Consider the following 17,252-nt stretch of genomic DNA (forward strand, 5'->3'; position numbering starts at 1 on the left):
CATATATATACTACATGAACTTCACATTGAAGGTAACTGAATAGAACTCAACTATTCCAAGCAAAACCATACTCAACTCCCTTCTCCGATCACTAATTCCCACACCGGAGGGGTCATCCGGCCAACCCCGGCTGGGTAGCTCTAACGGTGCCTCTTGTCATAGGAACTTCAGTCCCTGGATAGTCCAACCGAGTGCAGAGTATCGATCCACTTTCATCTAGTGCGGAATCCGGTACGCACACATAGTATTCCAAAATTATTGAATAATTTCCCGTCAAACTCACCCATTATTTTTTTTGAACTTGACAATTAACGGTTTTTTCCCTCTCAAATCCTTCTCTCAATGAAAGAACAAGCCGACCAAGTGTTTGTGAAAATGCCCCAACGAAATTCCACAAACAGAGAACAACCCACCACTTCTTTCCGAAGATCTCCGAGACTCCTTCCAAAGCATCGATCTTCACCACCTCATCTTCCTTCGCTCAACTCAGCACAAAAGGGTTCTCTGAAGAAAACCCAGAATCTTTTCCTAGAACATGTTTTAAAGAAGGTCGATGAATCAGACTGTCGATCGAAGATTTTTGAGAAATCAAACACTGGGTCTAGAAGATTTGCAATATTGGCTGGTGGGGTTAACCAAGTTGCTGGTAATAGAGAGAAGATTGCGACACGAAGTTCGAGTCAGGGAAACCACCCCAATGAGGGTGTGGAAAAGATTTGCGAAGATAAGTGTAATGGGTTTATCAAGAGTCCACGAAGTGAGGATTCTGAGAATGAGGTTGTATCAGATATAGAAAGAGATGAAGCGGGTGCTGCTAAGTCATGTAAAAAGAGGAAGAGAAATCGAGTTGAGGAAGGTCATGGAATTGTTCAAGGTTGGACTAAGGATCAAGAATTGGCCTTGCAGAGAGCTTATTTTAGTGCGATTCCCACACCCCATTTCTGGAAGAAAGTTGCTAACCTGGTAATTAGCTACTCTTTGGTGCTATTGGTATCAATGAGCTTTGTGTCTTTGTTAAGGCATCTCCAATTATTCACCTTTTTTTTCATCAAAGAGTCATTTTTTTCACCAAATTGAGAAGTCATCAAATCCATAATCAAATTTGAATTTGATAAAAAATTAAAAAGATGAAGCATTGGAGATGATTTTATTTTTTTTTCCGCCCCATCAAATTTGATGAAAAGGGAAATTTGGCATAACAAGGGAATTTTTAAAAAGATTTTGATGAAAATTTGATCAAAGGATTGGAGCATTTCATATCAAATGAAGCTTTTTTCTAAAATTTGAAATCAAATTAGATGAAAAAATTGGTAAAGGGTTGGAGATGCTTATACATGCAATTTTAATGCTTGTTGTGATGTTTACTTAATGCAATTTTTTATGGTTCAACAATAAGTTTATTTGTTTTCAAATTATTCAATATTAAATAAAAAGAAATATATCATTATGTGGGAAGTTTATCATTTGAGCTTTTCTTCGTTCTCAACATCTTGTGCGATACCTAATCCAAAAAAAAAAAAAAAAAAAAATCTTGAGCAAGAAGCTTCTTGATCGCATGCAATGTTTACTTTAGGCTTAACTTTAATTAAAAAGATTTAAGGATCAGAACACATCTGGCTGATTTAAATGACATAAATTTTAGTCCATATACCAATAGTACATTATTTATATATGACGACAATGCCCAAATCTGAATATATTCTAGAATTTACCCTTGTTTGTACCAGATTTCTTGATTGTAGTAAGCAAATGCGCACGTGCAAATTTAAGTAGCAAACAATATGCTAACACGTAACCTTTTCTTTCTTTCTCTCCTTCATCCACACAATCTTATGTAGATGTGGTCCCTGTCACCATCACAAGTGAGATAACTCAAATGTGCTAAAAGAGTCACCAGTTCACTATGATGCATGGAATATAGATATGGGATACGGGTATGACAACATACATATACGTTGACACGACAAATTCTAAAAAAAGTAGGATAAAAGATACATTAAGGACATTGAGATATATGTGTATATATATCATGTACGCTATGCATGTATGTATATAAATAGAAAAGTAATTTTCTCATGACATATTCACATAAATTTTTGTAAGGTTATGTCATGTGCACACAAACATAGACCAAATTTGACATATAAAGCCAAATGGTGAAAGAAATACTTGCATAGCCTTTCTCAAGTACTTGGGATGAGGGTTTTGTGGGGTATGCAAATAATAGTTGGTAAAAGAGTAATAATTCGCTTTGTTGGGCACAGTACAATTTAAGAAGACAATCTAGGATGAAGGTTAAACATAATAGTGCTTGAGGTAGTGAAGGAAAGCATCATGAAATATCATCTGACAGAGTATATGCCCTAGATAGAGTTCCTGCATTAGTTAGGATTCACTGCATTCTTGAGTATAGAGGTAAAAGTGGTACTAGGTGTGTGTGTTTGTCTTTATGAATATGCATAGAACTTATGAAGTCATAGAGATAGAATTCATATCCATTTTGTTTACGTTGCAATCTCCTTTTGTTGAATGATACAAGCTGTGAACCCATACATTATCTTTAAAATATTAAAAGGTAGTTTGTCACCACCTGTAATGTTCTATTCAAAACGGATTGATTTTGAGTTGATGTTACAATTGCAAAACCTGTTGCAGGTACCTGGAAAGTTTGCAAAGGATTGTTTTAATAAAGTGCATTCTGACCATTTGACACCACCTCAACCTCGAACACGTTCGAGGATGAGCAATACAAATTCATCATTCATGTCTCTCTCGGCAAGTACATTGCTTAAATCTTCAGAGTCAAAGACAAAAGGGCCAAGTGGCCATAAACTTAAGAGTCATCTTGTGCAGAAGACTGTGCGACAATTACTACAAAAGCATTATAATGTGGACCGAGATTTTGATGCTGATTTATTCTCTGTTCTTGAGTCCACTTTTGATCCATCAACTCAAGATTTCCCGCAGGGTGTAAAATTTTCAACTCGAACATGTGAACAAGAAAAGCCTGGATATATTAAGAAATGCCTTGAGAGATCCCATTCAGCTTGTAAGAAGCACCTTTCACAACTCAGTAATGTTAGGGAAAATATGTGATTCTCTATAAGTAAATCAATCAATGAAAATAAAAACTAATGCGGAAAAATTAAATAAAAAACAACACAAGAATTTTTACGTGGTTCCCTCGATGTGAGGTACGTCCACGGGATCGAAATTTAATTCCACTATCAACTAAAGAAGTTCCAAACGATTACAAACGGGACACCAATGGTCTCACAAAACCACCCTTAGGTGAATTCCAAATAATTACAAATAAACAAGAGGAAAGATCTCACTAAATAAATGAACCAAAATCTTCAGAACCAGAGTTGAAGAAGACCCAAAATAACGAACCAAATCAACTTCACCAAAGCAATCAAAATGCACACGTATAATGTTTCACAAGATCAAAAACCGAAGCAACAAACTTCCACACACAGGAGCAGAAAAGTAGCACTTCTCACTCATCCAAGTTTGACTCCACCGAATTGATTCAATCAATATCAATATTAAGCCACTGCTTCGGCTCCACTTTGGAACACACAAAATATATATATATATATATATTGAATCTTGGGTTTTGAAATCAAATCCTAATTGTTACCAAATTAAATTAGATCTCTAAAAATTAGATATAATATATTAAAATATATTATACCTAAATCAAACCAAATTAAAATTCTTTAACAAACCAATTGGGTTTCAAACTCCAATAAGGAGATATACTCCAACAATTCTCCCCCTATCGACTTAGGTGAAGACATCAATCATACCCGTCAAAGTTCGACACTTTAAATGTTTGTCCCTCGACAAAGTCTTAGTCAACATATCCAAAATATTATCATCTGGGTGAACCTTTTCAAGTTGTAACAGTTTCGAATCTAACACATCACGAATTCAATGGTATCTCACATCAATGTGTTTCGATCTCGAATGAAAAGTATAATTTTTACTCAAGTGAATAGCACTTTGACTATCACAATAAAGCACATACTTTTCTTACTTCAAACCCAACTCTTGCAAAAATTTCTTAAACCATAACTCTTCTTTGCAAGCTTCTGTAATGACAATAAATTCAACTTCGGTAGTTGAGAGAGCAACACATTTTTGTAATTTAGATTGCCATGTCACAGCTCCCCCTACAAAACTCATCAAATACCCCGAAGTAGATTTCCTAGAATCAACATCACCGGCCATGTCAGAATCTGTGAACCCATCAAGCATCGGCTTACCATCCCCAAAACACAAAGACACCTTCGAAGTCCCTCGAAGATACCTTAGAATCCATTTTACCACTGCCTAATGTTTTTTTCCCGGATTAGAGAGAAAACGACTCACCACACCAACGGCGTGAGCAATATCCGGTCTTGTACAAACCACAGCGTACATCAAAGAACCAACTGTTGAAGCATAAGGAACTTTTAACATCTCTTCCTTGTCTTTCTCACTTGTAGGACATTGATTCGAACTAAGCTTGAAGTGACCTGCAAGTGGACAACCAACCGGCTTTGCTTTATTCATGTTGAACCTCTCAAGAACTTTCTTAATGTAGTTTTCTTGAGACAACCAAATCAGCCCCTTTTTGCGATCACGAACAATTTTCATACCAAGTATTTGCTTTGCCGGTCCCAAATCTTTCATAGCAAAAGACTTGCTCAACTCCAATTTCAACCTGTTTAATATGTCATCAACATAAAACAAAAGAATAATAAATTTACCATTCGGAAAATTTTTCACAAACACACAATGGTCCGAAGTGGTTTTAGAAAAACCATTATTCATCATGAAAGAGTCAAATTTTTTGTACCATTGCCGCGGGGCTTGCTTGAGGCCATACAAATTTTTCTTTAATTTGCAAACAAATTTCTCTTTCCCTTTCTTTACAAAACCTTCTAGTTGCTCCATGTAAATTTCTTCTTCAAGATCACCATAAAAAAATGCGGTTTTCACATCAAGTTGCTCAACTTCAAGGTTCATACTTGTAGCCATGCCAAGTACAACCCGAATAGAAGACATCTTTACAACTGGCGAGAAAATTTCATCAAAATCAATACCTTTCTTTTGCCCAAAGCCTTTCACAACAAGACATGCTTTGTACTTCAGATTCTTTCTATCATTCTTCAATTTGAAAATCCACTTATTTTTCAGAATTTTCCTCCCCTTAGGCAACTTCACTAAATCATAGGTGTGATTTTCAAGTAAGGAATTCATCTCCTTTTTCATGGCCTTTTTCCAATCACCTTTCTTTGCATGCTCAATTGTTTCTTGGTAGCTCTCAGGCTCCCCTTGATCGGAAATCAACACAAATTCATTGGGAGGATACTTTCTTGAAGGCTGTCGGTCCCTTATAGATTTCCTCAACTCAAGTTGTGGTGGCGGTTCTTGAGTTGGATGCTCTTCCTCAATTTCTGGCTCAACTTCATTAGGATTAGCATCATCATCTACATCTTCAATGGGTGGCTGCACATCTCCCCTATTTTCATCATCAACTGAAGATGAAGGAGATGGATCCATGTTAATGAGATCACTACTTTTTGGCTTCGGTTGATCACCTTTGCCAAAGTCTTCAATTGTTTGGTCTTCAAGAAACACAACATCACGACTTCGAATGACTTTCTTGTCGACTAAATCCCACAATCTATATCCGAATTCATCACGTCCATAGCCAAGAAAAATACATTGTCTTGACTTACTATCAAGCTTGGACCTCTCATCTTTTGGAATGTGAACAAAAGCTCGGCAACCAAACACTCTCAAGTGCTCATAAGACACATCTTTACCGGTCCAAACTCTTTCTGAAACATCACCATTCAAAGGATAAGAAGGAGACAAATTGATCATGTCAACCGCTGTCATCATTGCCTCACCCCAAAAGGATCTTGGCAATTTAGCTTATGAAAGCAAACACCTTGTTCTTTCCACAATGGTGCGATTTATCCTCTCGGCAATGCCATTTTGTTGAGGAGTCTTCTTAACTGTCTTTTGGTGCCGAATACCTTGGCTGTGACAATACTCATCAAATGGCCCAATGTATTCACCACCATTGTCTGATTGGATGCACTTCAATTTCTGGCCTTTTCTCTTTCAACCATGGCCTGAAAATGCTTAAATACTTCTAGAACTTGATCTTTAGTTTTTAGTAGAAAAGCCCAAACTTTCCTTGAATAATCATCAATGAAAGTAAAAAAATAAAGTGCACCACTATGTGTTCTAACTTTTAAAGGACCACAAACATTAGAATGAATCAACTCCAAAACATTTTCCTTTTTAGAAGCAACATTTTTCTGAAAAAAAACTCTATATTGTTTACCCGCCAAATAATGAACACAAGTTTTAAGATGTGTACCTTTCAAACCGGGTAGAAGTTCTTTCTTGAACAATACTTGCAGTCCCTTTTCACTCATGTGGCCAAGCCGCTTGTGCCACAATTCGGTAGAAGTATCATCTTCAAGTGCATTGATAACACCTTTACAAATTTTTTCTTACATCGAATGAAGTGTATGAGTCTTCTTGCACTTAGCCACCACCAAAGAACCCTTTGTGAGCTTCCATATTCCATCACCAAATTTGTTGTTGAAGCCTTCATCATCTAGCTTCCCAGTAGAGATCAAATTGAGGCGAATGTCGGGAACATGCCTCACATCTTTAAGCAATAACTTGCAGCCCAAATTTGTTTCCAAGCAAACATCACCCATGCTAATAATCTTGGACAAACCTTCATTACCCATTCGAACAGAACCATAATCTCCTTTGGTGTAGGTAGTAAAGAAATCAACTCGAGAAGTCACATGAAAAGAAACACCGGTATCAATCACCCAATTGCTCTATTGGCCCACAAAATTGATACAAACATCTTTACAAACGACCATAAGATCATCAGTGGTAACTGCCGTTGTGTCTTCTTGTTTCTTATCCATACTTTTGTCACGTCTTTTCTCCTTGTTTTTGATCTTTCTGCATTCTCACTTCATGTGCCCTTTCTTATGGCAATAATAGCACTCAATGTCTTTCTTTGAAAAAGAACCATCTTTTGATTTGTCACGGCTTTGATCACGACCATGCGGAGTCTTACTCCTCCCCCTTGTTCGCTTCGGCCTCTCACAACGAATGCTTCTGAATGAGAGGAACCTGCTGATTTTCTTATAGTTTCTTCATTCAACAGGCTACTAGTGACTTGGCCCATTGTGACAACTCCATCGGGCGCCGAATTACTAACGGTCACAACCAAAGTCTCCCAACTTTCGGGCAAAGAACTAAGTAGCATCAAAACCTGCAACTCATCATCAAAAACAATTTTCATAGAAGCAAGTTGGTTAACAATACTCTTTATTTCATTTAGATGTTCCGGAATAGGGTTGCCCTTTTTATATTTTAAATTAACTAACTTACGAAACAAAAATGCTTTATTTGTGGCTGATTTTCTATCATAAAGACTCTAATTTTTTCCATAAATCATGTGCCGAAGTTTCAGTAGCAACATGATGAAACACACTGTCATCAATCCATTGACGGATAACACCAATGGCTTTTCGATTAAGCCTTTTCCATTCAGCATCTTTCATACCCTCGAGTTTGCCACTATTACCCAATTGCTTCCATTGAAGCTAGACATACGACCCACATTCCCCTCCATTGATTTATACAAATAATTAAACCCAAATAAACTGTAAGCTCTGATACCAGTTGTTAGGAAAAATATGTGATTCCCCACAAGTAAATCAATCAATGAGAATAAAAACTAATGCGGAAAAATTAAATAAAAAATAACACAAGAATTTTTACGTGGTTCCCTCAATGTGAGGTACGTCCACGGGATCGAAATCCGATTCCACTATCAACTAAAGAAGTTCCAAACGATTACAAACGGGACACCAATGGTCTCACAAAACCATCCTTAGGTGAATTTCAAATAATAAAATCACCAAATAGATAAATCAAAATCTTCAGAATCAGAATTGAAAAAGACCCAAAATAACGAATCAAATCAACCTCACCAAAGCAATCAAAATGCACACGTATAATGTTTCACAAGATCAAAAACCGAAGCAACAAACTTCCACACACCGGAGCAGAAAAGTAACACTTCTCACTCACCCAAGTTTGACTCCACTGAATTGATTCAATCAATATCAATATTAAGGCAGTGCTTCGGCTCCACTTTGGAACACACAAAACAATATATATATATATATATATTGAATCTTGTGTTTTGAAATCAAATCCTAATTGTTACCCAATTAAATTAGATCTCTAAAAATTAGATATAATATATTAAAATATATTATATTTAAACCAAATCAAATTAAAATTCTTTAACAAATTAATTAAATTTCAAAATCCAATAAAGAGATATACCCAACAAGTAGCTCGTAAGGAGCAACTCTTGCGAGCCCCCCAGTCCTAAAGGAGGTTAAAAATAAGGCTTTACATGAGAAATATATCGATCAGTTACATTGCAGGGAAGCTAAGAGAAAGGCAGCATCCGCACGGGCAGTCAAATCCATTCCAGGGAAAGATGATAGAAAGGAGAGCTATATCCAGAAAGTGGATGTTATTAAAGCTGCAAAAAATGCTTTGGCTTTTGATGCAAAAGATGTTATCAATCAATTCCAAACATTAAAGTCTAATGCTACAAGTAATTTTTCAGATTTTGATGATGATTGCGTTGATGGGGATGACGATGAAGGTGAAAAGGAACCTTAAAAATTCCTTTTTCCATTCATTGAATTGTATCAGTATCTGTTGAGATAATGCTTTTTATTTTTTTTGTTGAAGCCGTATCTGGAACTGATGATCTGCAAGCTTTGCAGTGTAGCAACCTATTGTTTTGCAATCATGATTCTGTGAATATGTAGCAGTAGCAATTCCTGCTTATGGCAATTTTATTCTTGGCTAATTCGTAAGTGTTGTTGAGGTTCTTATTTGTTTTACCATCATTATTGCTAATTTGGTCCCTCCTAGCTGCCTATAATCATGATAAAGATTACATAATACATAATGGTTGCTCATTTTGGAGCTAGTAAGTTTATTCCTTAATAGGAGCACTTGGGAGTGCAGAATTGCGTTTATGAGTAAGAAACGTCATCCAAGTAGGGGTTTCCTGTTATGAAGGCAGAAACGTTGTCTGCCACATAAACTTATAAGTAAATTCTCTTGATATCATTATCTATATGTTGACTAAGTTTGTATGGAGAACAATAATTGACCCTTGTATTGATGAATACCCCAAACAGAAGCAGATAAAACATTTTAAGCTGTGGGATGGATCATAGACATATTGGATAAGCAACACATAAAAGACAACATTATTTCAACCTCTCACTCAACAAATCACTGACGAGCAGATATAGAATACATCTACTTAGGCTTTCAAAAAAATGTCATAGATCTATTTCAAATCCTCCTACAGACATCTCCCTCCATAACCTGCATTTCTATATAATGCTTGCTTTATAATGTCTTCAGTGCTCATCATTGTTCGCTGCTCCATACCCTGTCACCATTAAGAGAATAATAGGAGCATAATATGATCATATAAAGCAAGCTTGCTGAATGTCATTGTAAAATGATTTTGATCAAACATATATATATACCTCTGAACAAGAAGCTTGCATCGAAAAATCATTAAAACAGCTTATGACGCATTGTTGAATGTCAAGGCCAAGTGCTTCTAGTGTATTAATTGTTGATAACAATAGTCCTGGCTTAGCTGCACTGCAAACCTCAATGCGGGTATCTATGTTTGTCCTTACTACGTCGAACTAAACAAAATTGTGGCAGAAAATTCGATTTTATGAACTGGGTATGTGAGTATAGCTTGATTAACGTGTCTTAATTGGTTTTAATGTATATAGTTTAGACGTCATACCTTGGTGGAATTCATCACTAGTGGTTCATTTGGCTTCAGCTCCTTGTAGTTGCCCATTAAATTCACTTGATTCATATCGGCTCCTCTATCTTCTTTTCGCAAGTTTTTTACCTTTTCCAAGAGCTCTTTCATATAGTCTATGGTATCTCCAAGTATAGATGTCCTGTCCATCTGCATATTCATGCATTCCTCTATTAGTTAAACACAAAAAGAATGTAATGAAATCAAAATATTCTTGTGTGAACTATGAAGTACACAAAGCATACTAGTGATCTATAATGAATGTGAAACCAATATAACTGAAATGCCAATCTTTGTAGTTGTGATGTGTGAAAACAAATAAGAATAAGATGAAATAAAATTTAGCAAATAAGAGTCACACATCACCTTGCTTATCTTAGGGACAATTGATCTGAGCATCAAAAGGCGGTCATTTAGTCGCTTCCTTCGCCTTCTTTCTGCCATAAGATTCTTTGAGGGCTGCCCCTCAACCTTCCTAACTCTACTCTTTTTCTCTCCACAAACACCCTCGTTGAATACCGGGATATTTGTAGTTGGTTCAATCTCAACTTTGCAGCTATTCATTCTTTCTTCCAAACTGTGGAGATCATTGCCGACAAGGCCATATTCTCCATCCTCCATTGATGGGTAGTATTCTTGAATTGGAAATGGAAGTGTGCCATTCTTGTCATAGGATGAACCGATCTCTGGTACTGAAAAGCCACCAACAAAAGGGTAGAGTCCATTGAGAGGACAGGGAAAGTTGGGCTCTAATGGTGAGTGGAATCCTAAAAATGGAGAATTTGGTGTAGAGAAAATTTGGCTCTGATTGAAAGATTCAATGGTCCACCCATTAGAGAGGTAGTCATTCACGCCAGGAGGAAAAGAAGTCCAACTGTCTCTTGTTGGAGCTAGTAAGTCCTCTAAGAGACCATGTTGAGTAAGCTCCATCTCTCTCTCTCTCTCTCTCTCTCTCTCTCTCTCAAGTATAAAGGATTTCAATCCACGCAAGCTTGATGAAAAGCTCAAGTCCTCTCTTCCTCAAGCTAGTAACTCCTCTTAAAGACCAAGTTGAATAAACTCTCTCTCTCTCTCTCAAAATAACATTAAGTTGCATGAAGTTGAAGAATTATTTCATACACATAAAAAGGTACTTCAATAATAAATGCATTAGAATATTTTTCATGGCATGTTTTCTATAATAGCACCTAGAGCATAAGGTTGAAATGTAATATGCATTTGCCTCTCTCTCTCTCTCTATTTTTTTTAGCCTTTTTCACCGAAAACTTCAATCACGGACATATATGTAAAAGCATTGACCCACAAATTTGTCTGAAAAGACAAAGGATGGAGCTTGAGCATCATAGGCTCTACTTGGTTCTCAATGCCCTAACTGGATTTGTTCACCCACCTGATACGTGGATGAATGATACACTCCCCATTGATTGATTTTAAATGGTACCACCTTATTGTTTTAACCAATCAGTGGGAAGGTTTTTGCTTGACAAAATAGTTTTCGGCTCCATGGGCTTTAGTTAATTGTCTGTCTTCACTTCTATTATTGCAAAGCATAGAAAACAATGCGTAGTTTGTTTCTAATGTATCATTTTGTTCCTCCTTTTGCGATTGTTAGGTCATTGGCTAGGTTGGTTTTGTCCTCTCCTCCATATGAGATTTTATCCGGTTCAAAAACCCTAGTTGAAATGGTATTGTTGATAATGACACAATCCAATTTGTCGAGACTAGCTAAAGCAACTCTACCTAGGTGTTAGCTAAACCCTAAACCCTAGCTGAAATGGTATTATTGATAATAACACAATTCAATTGGTCGAAACAAAGCAAACAGAATAACAAACAAAAAAATACATTATTAGAGTAAATAGCGTGACAATAACAAATGTCTTAATGGCATTAACACCCCCCGTGACACAAAAACTTCATTAACTTTTCTAATGATTGCTACCTACTTTGAATTTCCAGTTGTTCTATAGGTGCATTTAGCCCTAGTTTGAAGCAGTGATATATAGCTCTGGTTTGTCTTATGCCTCTTACTTGTTCTTGTTGTTTGCATTCAATAAGTTTTATGTTTGTATTCTGGTGTCAACACAACACTACATACTCTAATCATCGCTGTTATGAGTTCTTCCAAATTGTGTGTAGTTGTTATGTCAAATCATTTTGCTCAAGGGTGAAGAGGTAAAAAAGGATTGATTTCACGTGCAAACATTACAAATTGAATTTTGTTGTTTTTAGAGCACACATCATGTCCACAATGTTGTTCACCACCACATATATGATTCTGTCACTACTTGTGTATTGCTGCTCCAGTGTTTGAAATTTAGTTACACAAAATTCCCATACATATAGGGATGGTAATTTATTACGCCTGTCTTCACCTTGTATCCTCCACCCGTCTCATGCGGGTTTTTCCCACCTCGATAAGAAAACATGTAGAGGGAATGAGATTTATTTCCTTGCCTTGTTTTTCTCGTTATGTTATGATTATATTAATTAAATACTTTTTATATGTATATAAAGATATATTAAGTTAAAGAGAGATGCTGGAGACCCCAGTACAGAAGGACCCCAGCACTCCCCACCTCCATGTGGGGGCTGCCAATGAAAAAAAAAAAAATAAATAATTTTTTGACCAATCACAGCAAACCCCAGCAGAGGGTCTTATGCATTTTCCTAAGTTAAAAAACTTTTTAAATGTATATAAAAATATATAATTTAATTTGTTAACTATAATTAAAGTACAATACTAAAATATCATATATGTATATATCATTTTTTAATTTTTCTCTCTCATTTTTAATAATTCTAACTATTATTTTCTTGTTAATCTTTGTTTCTCATATGCTATATCATCTCTCTTATTAGTACTGTCCCTCTTATAAGTGTAGTATATTATCTTGGCACCTTCCCTCCGTTTGGATCAAACACACCTAGAAAATTATCTCACACACACAGATAACACAATATTTACGTGGTTCGGCTCAATGCTTACGTCTATGGAGCAGAAAAGAGAATTTCACTAAACTTGAGCAAAATACAAAAACAGAGGATGAGATAAAACTCTCGCTCAACTCACAGCTCTCTCTCAATTTTCTGATACAATTCATCCTCCCCCTCCCGACTCTATTTATACACAAAGAAAGAGAGATACTAACTCACCAAAAATTTTTACCTTCTTTAATGATTAATGGTGAGAATCAACAAAGGCAATAGTAGAAAGAGAAGAGAATGGAAAACCTTGCAGATGCCCAGCTCAAACTTTCACTTGAGGTGGAGGTCCTTATACGCCATCTTTGCATGGCTCTTCTACATGCATGCATGGGCTTGGAGCAACACCCTCTCCCACCACCTCCTCTATTTTCCCCACCCCATCTCCTCCCCGATAAAGAATGGGACAAGGATGGGACACCGCACACCTTGCCCAGCCTTGCTCTGTTGTCATTCCCATGTGCATTTGATGTATTGATACAGATGCGTCTAACATAAATGAACGGAAATGTTATGGTTTAAAAATAAATCACCGAGTACATGTTGTGGCACAAGTTAATTTTTATTGGTTTAAATAGTAGGATCAAAATATTTTGATGTTGGTTTTTGGAAGATAACGGGATATGTGTCACAACATGAATACTGTGAAGCATTGCTATAAGACCAAAAATAACCACACCACCAAACTACCGCCATCACTTGCACAAAATGGGTTTTGCATCTATGTGAATCTCAATGGTTGGTTTGTGATTGGTTTTTGTCTGTATATTTCATGTTTGAGCAATCTCAAAAAGTAGAAGCCTGGGAAGCCTACTCAACCAGCTTTTCTGCTTGATTAGAAATGCTGTATTATATATGGTAATGAAAATGGTGAAAACACTGCAATTTTTGGTTTAACATTAATTCAAGTTGATATGTTATTTTGGCCACAGTTAATTACCCTTGAAGGGAAAATAAACACTACTAAAGAAAGGGCCTTTTGAGTCGGTTTTTTGAGTCGGCAAATTTTACCGTCGCAAAAGGTAGCCTTTTTGAGACGGCACAGACTTACCGACTCAAATACCAAACCTTTAGCGTTGGCACCGTTGGCCGACACAAAAAATTAATATTTGATAGCATTATTTGAGTCGGTTGAATTTACTGACGCAAAAGATAGACCTCACTACAAGAATTAACACTTTTGGCAACAAAAAAATTGGTCGCTAAAAGTCTATTTTTGGTCGGCAAAAGTTATCCGCGACCAATTTTTTTGGTCGCTACTTTGGTCGCCAATTGAGGGTCGGCAAAAGTAATTCGCGACCAAAATTTTGGTTGGTCGGCAAAAGTTGGATTTCGCGACTAAATTTTTAGTCGCTAAATGTTTAATTACCGCGACTAATTTATTTTGTCGCCAAAACACTTTGGTCGCGAAAAGTGATATTTTCGCGACCAAAATGTTTGGTCGCCAATTATCACATTCAACGACCAAAAAGTTTGGTCGCCAATTGTGACATTCCGCGACCAAAAAATTTGGTCGCCAATCGTGACATTCCGCGACCAAAAAATTTGGTCGCCAATTGTGACATTCTGCGACCAATATTTTTTTGGTCGCCAATTGTGACATTTCGCGACTAATCAATTGGTCGCCAATTGTGACATTCTGCGACCAAAATTTGTTTTGGTCGCCAATTGGGACATTTCGCGACCAAAAATTATGGTCGCCAATTGTGACATTCTGCGACCAAAATTTTTTTGGTCGCCAATTGTGATATTTCGCGACTAATCAATTGGTCGCCAAAACTATAAAAACCAAACCAAATTTTGGTCGCCAATACCCAACAAAATAAACCTGTAATTTATAATAATTCATCCAATTTATTCAATATAATCTGTAAAAAGAAGAAATCATTCAAACCAACAAATAAATTGAATCATCAACATTCAACAAAATACATATATCAACCATTTCTGAACCTGTTTAATTAAAGTCAGCAACTATTATAAGTTTACATCCGCAAATAATTCGAAACTACATATTTCATTTAGCATAAAAATTAAACACATAACAAGTACTTGGATTATGTTTTAAAATTTTATCCATGTACATCAACCCAAAAATATAACTAGTAGTCTACCAAATATTTTCTATACACACACATCCAAAAATATAACTACTAGTCTACCCTAATATTTTCCATATACATCTATACAAAAATATATAATCCTTCCAAAAATACAAAAAGTGCCAATTTGTCCTGTATAATTTAGCTTTGTGCACGAGTTCATCCATCTGTACCAAAGAAAAAGAGAAATAATGTCAGTTAAAATTGGACAAATAATGAAAAATGTCCATGAAAAGCAAAGGTCACATTAGCAAATTAAAATGACTACCATTATCAAATTGTAAATAAAACAATAGCATTCTTATGTCTATAGAATAAATTGGATGAGCCACAATTCCCCGTTTAACCAGTTTGTGACTATTGGATAGTTTTATTTCTAATCGTTTTTATTTAGAGATAAGTATTAGAAAAAGCAAATACTAATATATTACTTTATATTTATCATGCATGTATTGATCAGTGATATAAAAAAATGTTTAAAACAAAAAATAATATATAGCAGCTCTCTAATAAATTTGATACATTGATGATTAATAGTTTGTATTTATAGTTGACAGTCACCTATAAATACAAACTATGAATTGGTGTTGATAGTCACCACCATATATAGCACACCACCGAAAGCATCCAAACAGATCTGATGCAGACCACCAAAATTGCTCCAGATTAGTCCACCTTCATGACTGATGCAATACTTCACCATGCAGACCACCAAAGGAAGAGAAAAGAAGGAAAAAAAAGAAATAGAGAGGAGCTAATTCAGAGCAGTTTTGGACCCCAAACGCCCCGGTTTTGCCTACTTTGTCACACTTTTATGTCCTACATAACTAATAATGCGTCCTATCAAAGCGTTGCTTGCTTTCACAAGTTTTTTTGATCTAGGCCGAGGTGATCGCTACGATATCGGGTTGTTTCCAGGCTGTTTCCAACTTTTTGCCCCAACCGGCTCGTTTTTGCCTTATCTATCACATTTTGGTTTCCATGGAACAGTCACAAATTCTTGTTTAACTAGTCATCCTTGGATCAGTGGAACATTACAATGTTTAAAGTTTCAATACTGGTCAACATAAACTAAACTGTAAATTCCATCTTTTATAAGTTAAACAAAAATTAGTTTAAAGACAATCATTTCTCTATGATATTCTCATCAAACATTTATTTGCCTTTACTTTGAACATAAATATAATCAAATATGGTTTAACACACTTACCAATTACCATGACTATCTATTGTCGAGAATTTGGTAGATTGCGATTTTCCAAAACTTGCGCCAACATGCTCTGAAGTCCAAAAAGCTGCCGCTGCATCTCCTCACGTTGTCTTGTATTCTCTGCCTCTTTCATTTGTAAAAAAGCTATAAAAAAATAAATTAAAATTAAAAAAAAAAAGATACTAAATATCACTACTGAATGGATAGCAGAGAGAGAGTGGTTGAGAGATGACTATCAGTTTCACTACTTGCCTACAAAATTAACATACTAAATATGCACTGGTTCATTTTGATGACAGGAAAAGATTATAAAAAATAAATAATTAAAAAAAAAGAAAAAGAAGAAGAAGAGGAAGAAAGAAGAAAATGCATTAGTTAAGTAGCTTTGCATACACTATGCATTTAATCATAGATGTATATATGCACATAGGTACACATAATACATGCTCGGTATATTGTTTTCTCTTGATCTATTGTTCATGTTATAACAGGCTGGAAGACATTCTTGATCATAATTTTCTCAAACATGAATGTCTAATTTTCTCAAAAAAATGTGCCCACCTGAACATAATAACCCACTCGCGAATAGGTTAGTCAAAAAGTCAACCTGGTTTACTCCTTCCAATAGCCTCAACTCCATCTCATTATGTACAGGAAACAGAACTACTCACTTATGTCCCAAACTATCTTGGCAAAAACTAATGTGTAGTCTAGATTTTTTTTCTGTATTTTGGTATATAACTAGTCAATAGTCTTTCTTCACCAAGAGTGATCGATGGGGCGGCCCCTACCGCCTTGCAACCAAGTTTCTATTTTGTCTTGGGTACTTGATGTTCTTGCTATTTTAAGGCAATTAGGTACGTTTATCATCGACTAGAGAAACAATTTCTTCACACATGACTGCAAATTTGGTACAACTGAGTTATGGTTGATGGGGAGGCCCCTACCAGAGTGTAATGCTGTTCAAGCTAAGTCTGCCAAATGAAAATGGAGTCAGATTTTGTACTAGACAGTTCATCCTCAGAG

At 35.9% G+C, this 17,252-nt stretch overlaps 2 protein-coding genes across 2 annotated transcripts; one reads left to right on the forward strand and one right to left on the reverse strand.

The window, feature by feature from the left end:
• Positions 1 to 244: 244 nt before the first annotated feature.
• Positions 245 to 8,895, forward strand: LOC114271598 (uncharacterized). Its single transcript, XM_082924032.1, has 4 exons — positions 245 to 964; positions 2,657 to 3,093; positions 8,500 to 8,726; positions 8,816 to 8,895. The coding sequence occupies exons 1-4, from the start codon at positions 344 to 346 to the stop codon at positions 8,893 to 8,895; spliced, it is 1,365 nt and encodes a 454-aa protein (XP_082780158.1). The 5' UTR covers positions 245 to 343.
• A 327-nt stretch (positions 8,896 to 9,222) lies between these two features.
• LOC114271609 (transcription factor bHLH93) lies at positions 9,223 to 11,186 on the reverse strand. The gene is made up of 4 exons (XM_028213223.2): positions 10,296 to 11,186; positions 9,909 to 10,079; positions 9,634 to 9,801; positions 9,223 to 9,533 (listed from the first exon to the last, which is right to left on the reverse strand). The coding sequence occupies exons 1-4, from the start codon at positions 10,857 to 10,859 to the stop codon at positions 9,444 to 9,446; spliced, it is 993 nt and encodes a 330-aa protein (XP_028069024.2). The 5' UTR covers positions 10,860 to 11,186; the 3' UTR covers positions 9,223 to 9,443.
• Between the last annotated feature and the right edge of the window lie 6,066 nt (positions 11,187 to 17,252).

The sequence above is a fragment of the Camellia sinensis genome, chromosome 4 (genome assembly GCF_055761805.1).
Source record: "Camellia sinensis isolate YWXY chromosome 4, ASM5576180v1, whole genome shotgun sequence".
Lineage (NCBI taxonomy): Eukaryota > Viridiplantae > Streptophyta > Magnoliopsida > Ericales > Theaceae > Camellia > Camellia sinensis.

Excerpts from the sequence above, each read along its gene's own strand:
- LOC114271598 (XM_082924032.1), top strand. The coding sequence starts at position 344 with ATGAAAGAACAAGCCGACCAAGTGTTTGTGAAAATGCCCCAACGAAAT. Across the intron at positions 965-2,656 it reads GGAAGAAAGTTGCTAACCTG|GTACCTGGAAAGTTTGCAAA; the intron begins GTAATTAGCTAC and ends AACCTGTTGCAG. Across the intron at positions 8,727-8,815 it reads TGATGGGGATGACGATGAAG|CCGTATCTGGAACTGATGAT; the intron begins GTGAAAAGGAAC and ends TTTTTGTTGAAG.
- LOC114271609 (XM_028213223.2), bottom strand. The coding sequence starts at position 10,859 with ATGGAGCTTACTCAACATGGTCTCTTAGAGGACTTACTAGCTCCAACA. Across the intron at positions 9,802-9,908 it reads TAGTGATGAATTCCACCAAG|TTCGACGTAGTAAGGACAAA; the intron begins GTATGACGTCTA and ends AATTTTGTTTAG. Across the intron at positions 9,534-9,633 it reads TGCAAGCTTCTTGTTCAGAG|GGTATGGAGCAGCGAACAAT; the intron begins GTATATATATAT and ends TAATGGTGACAG.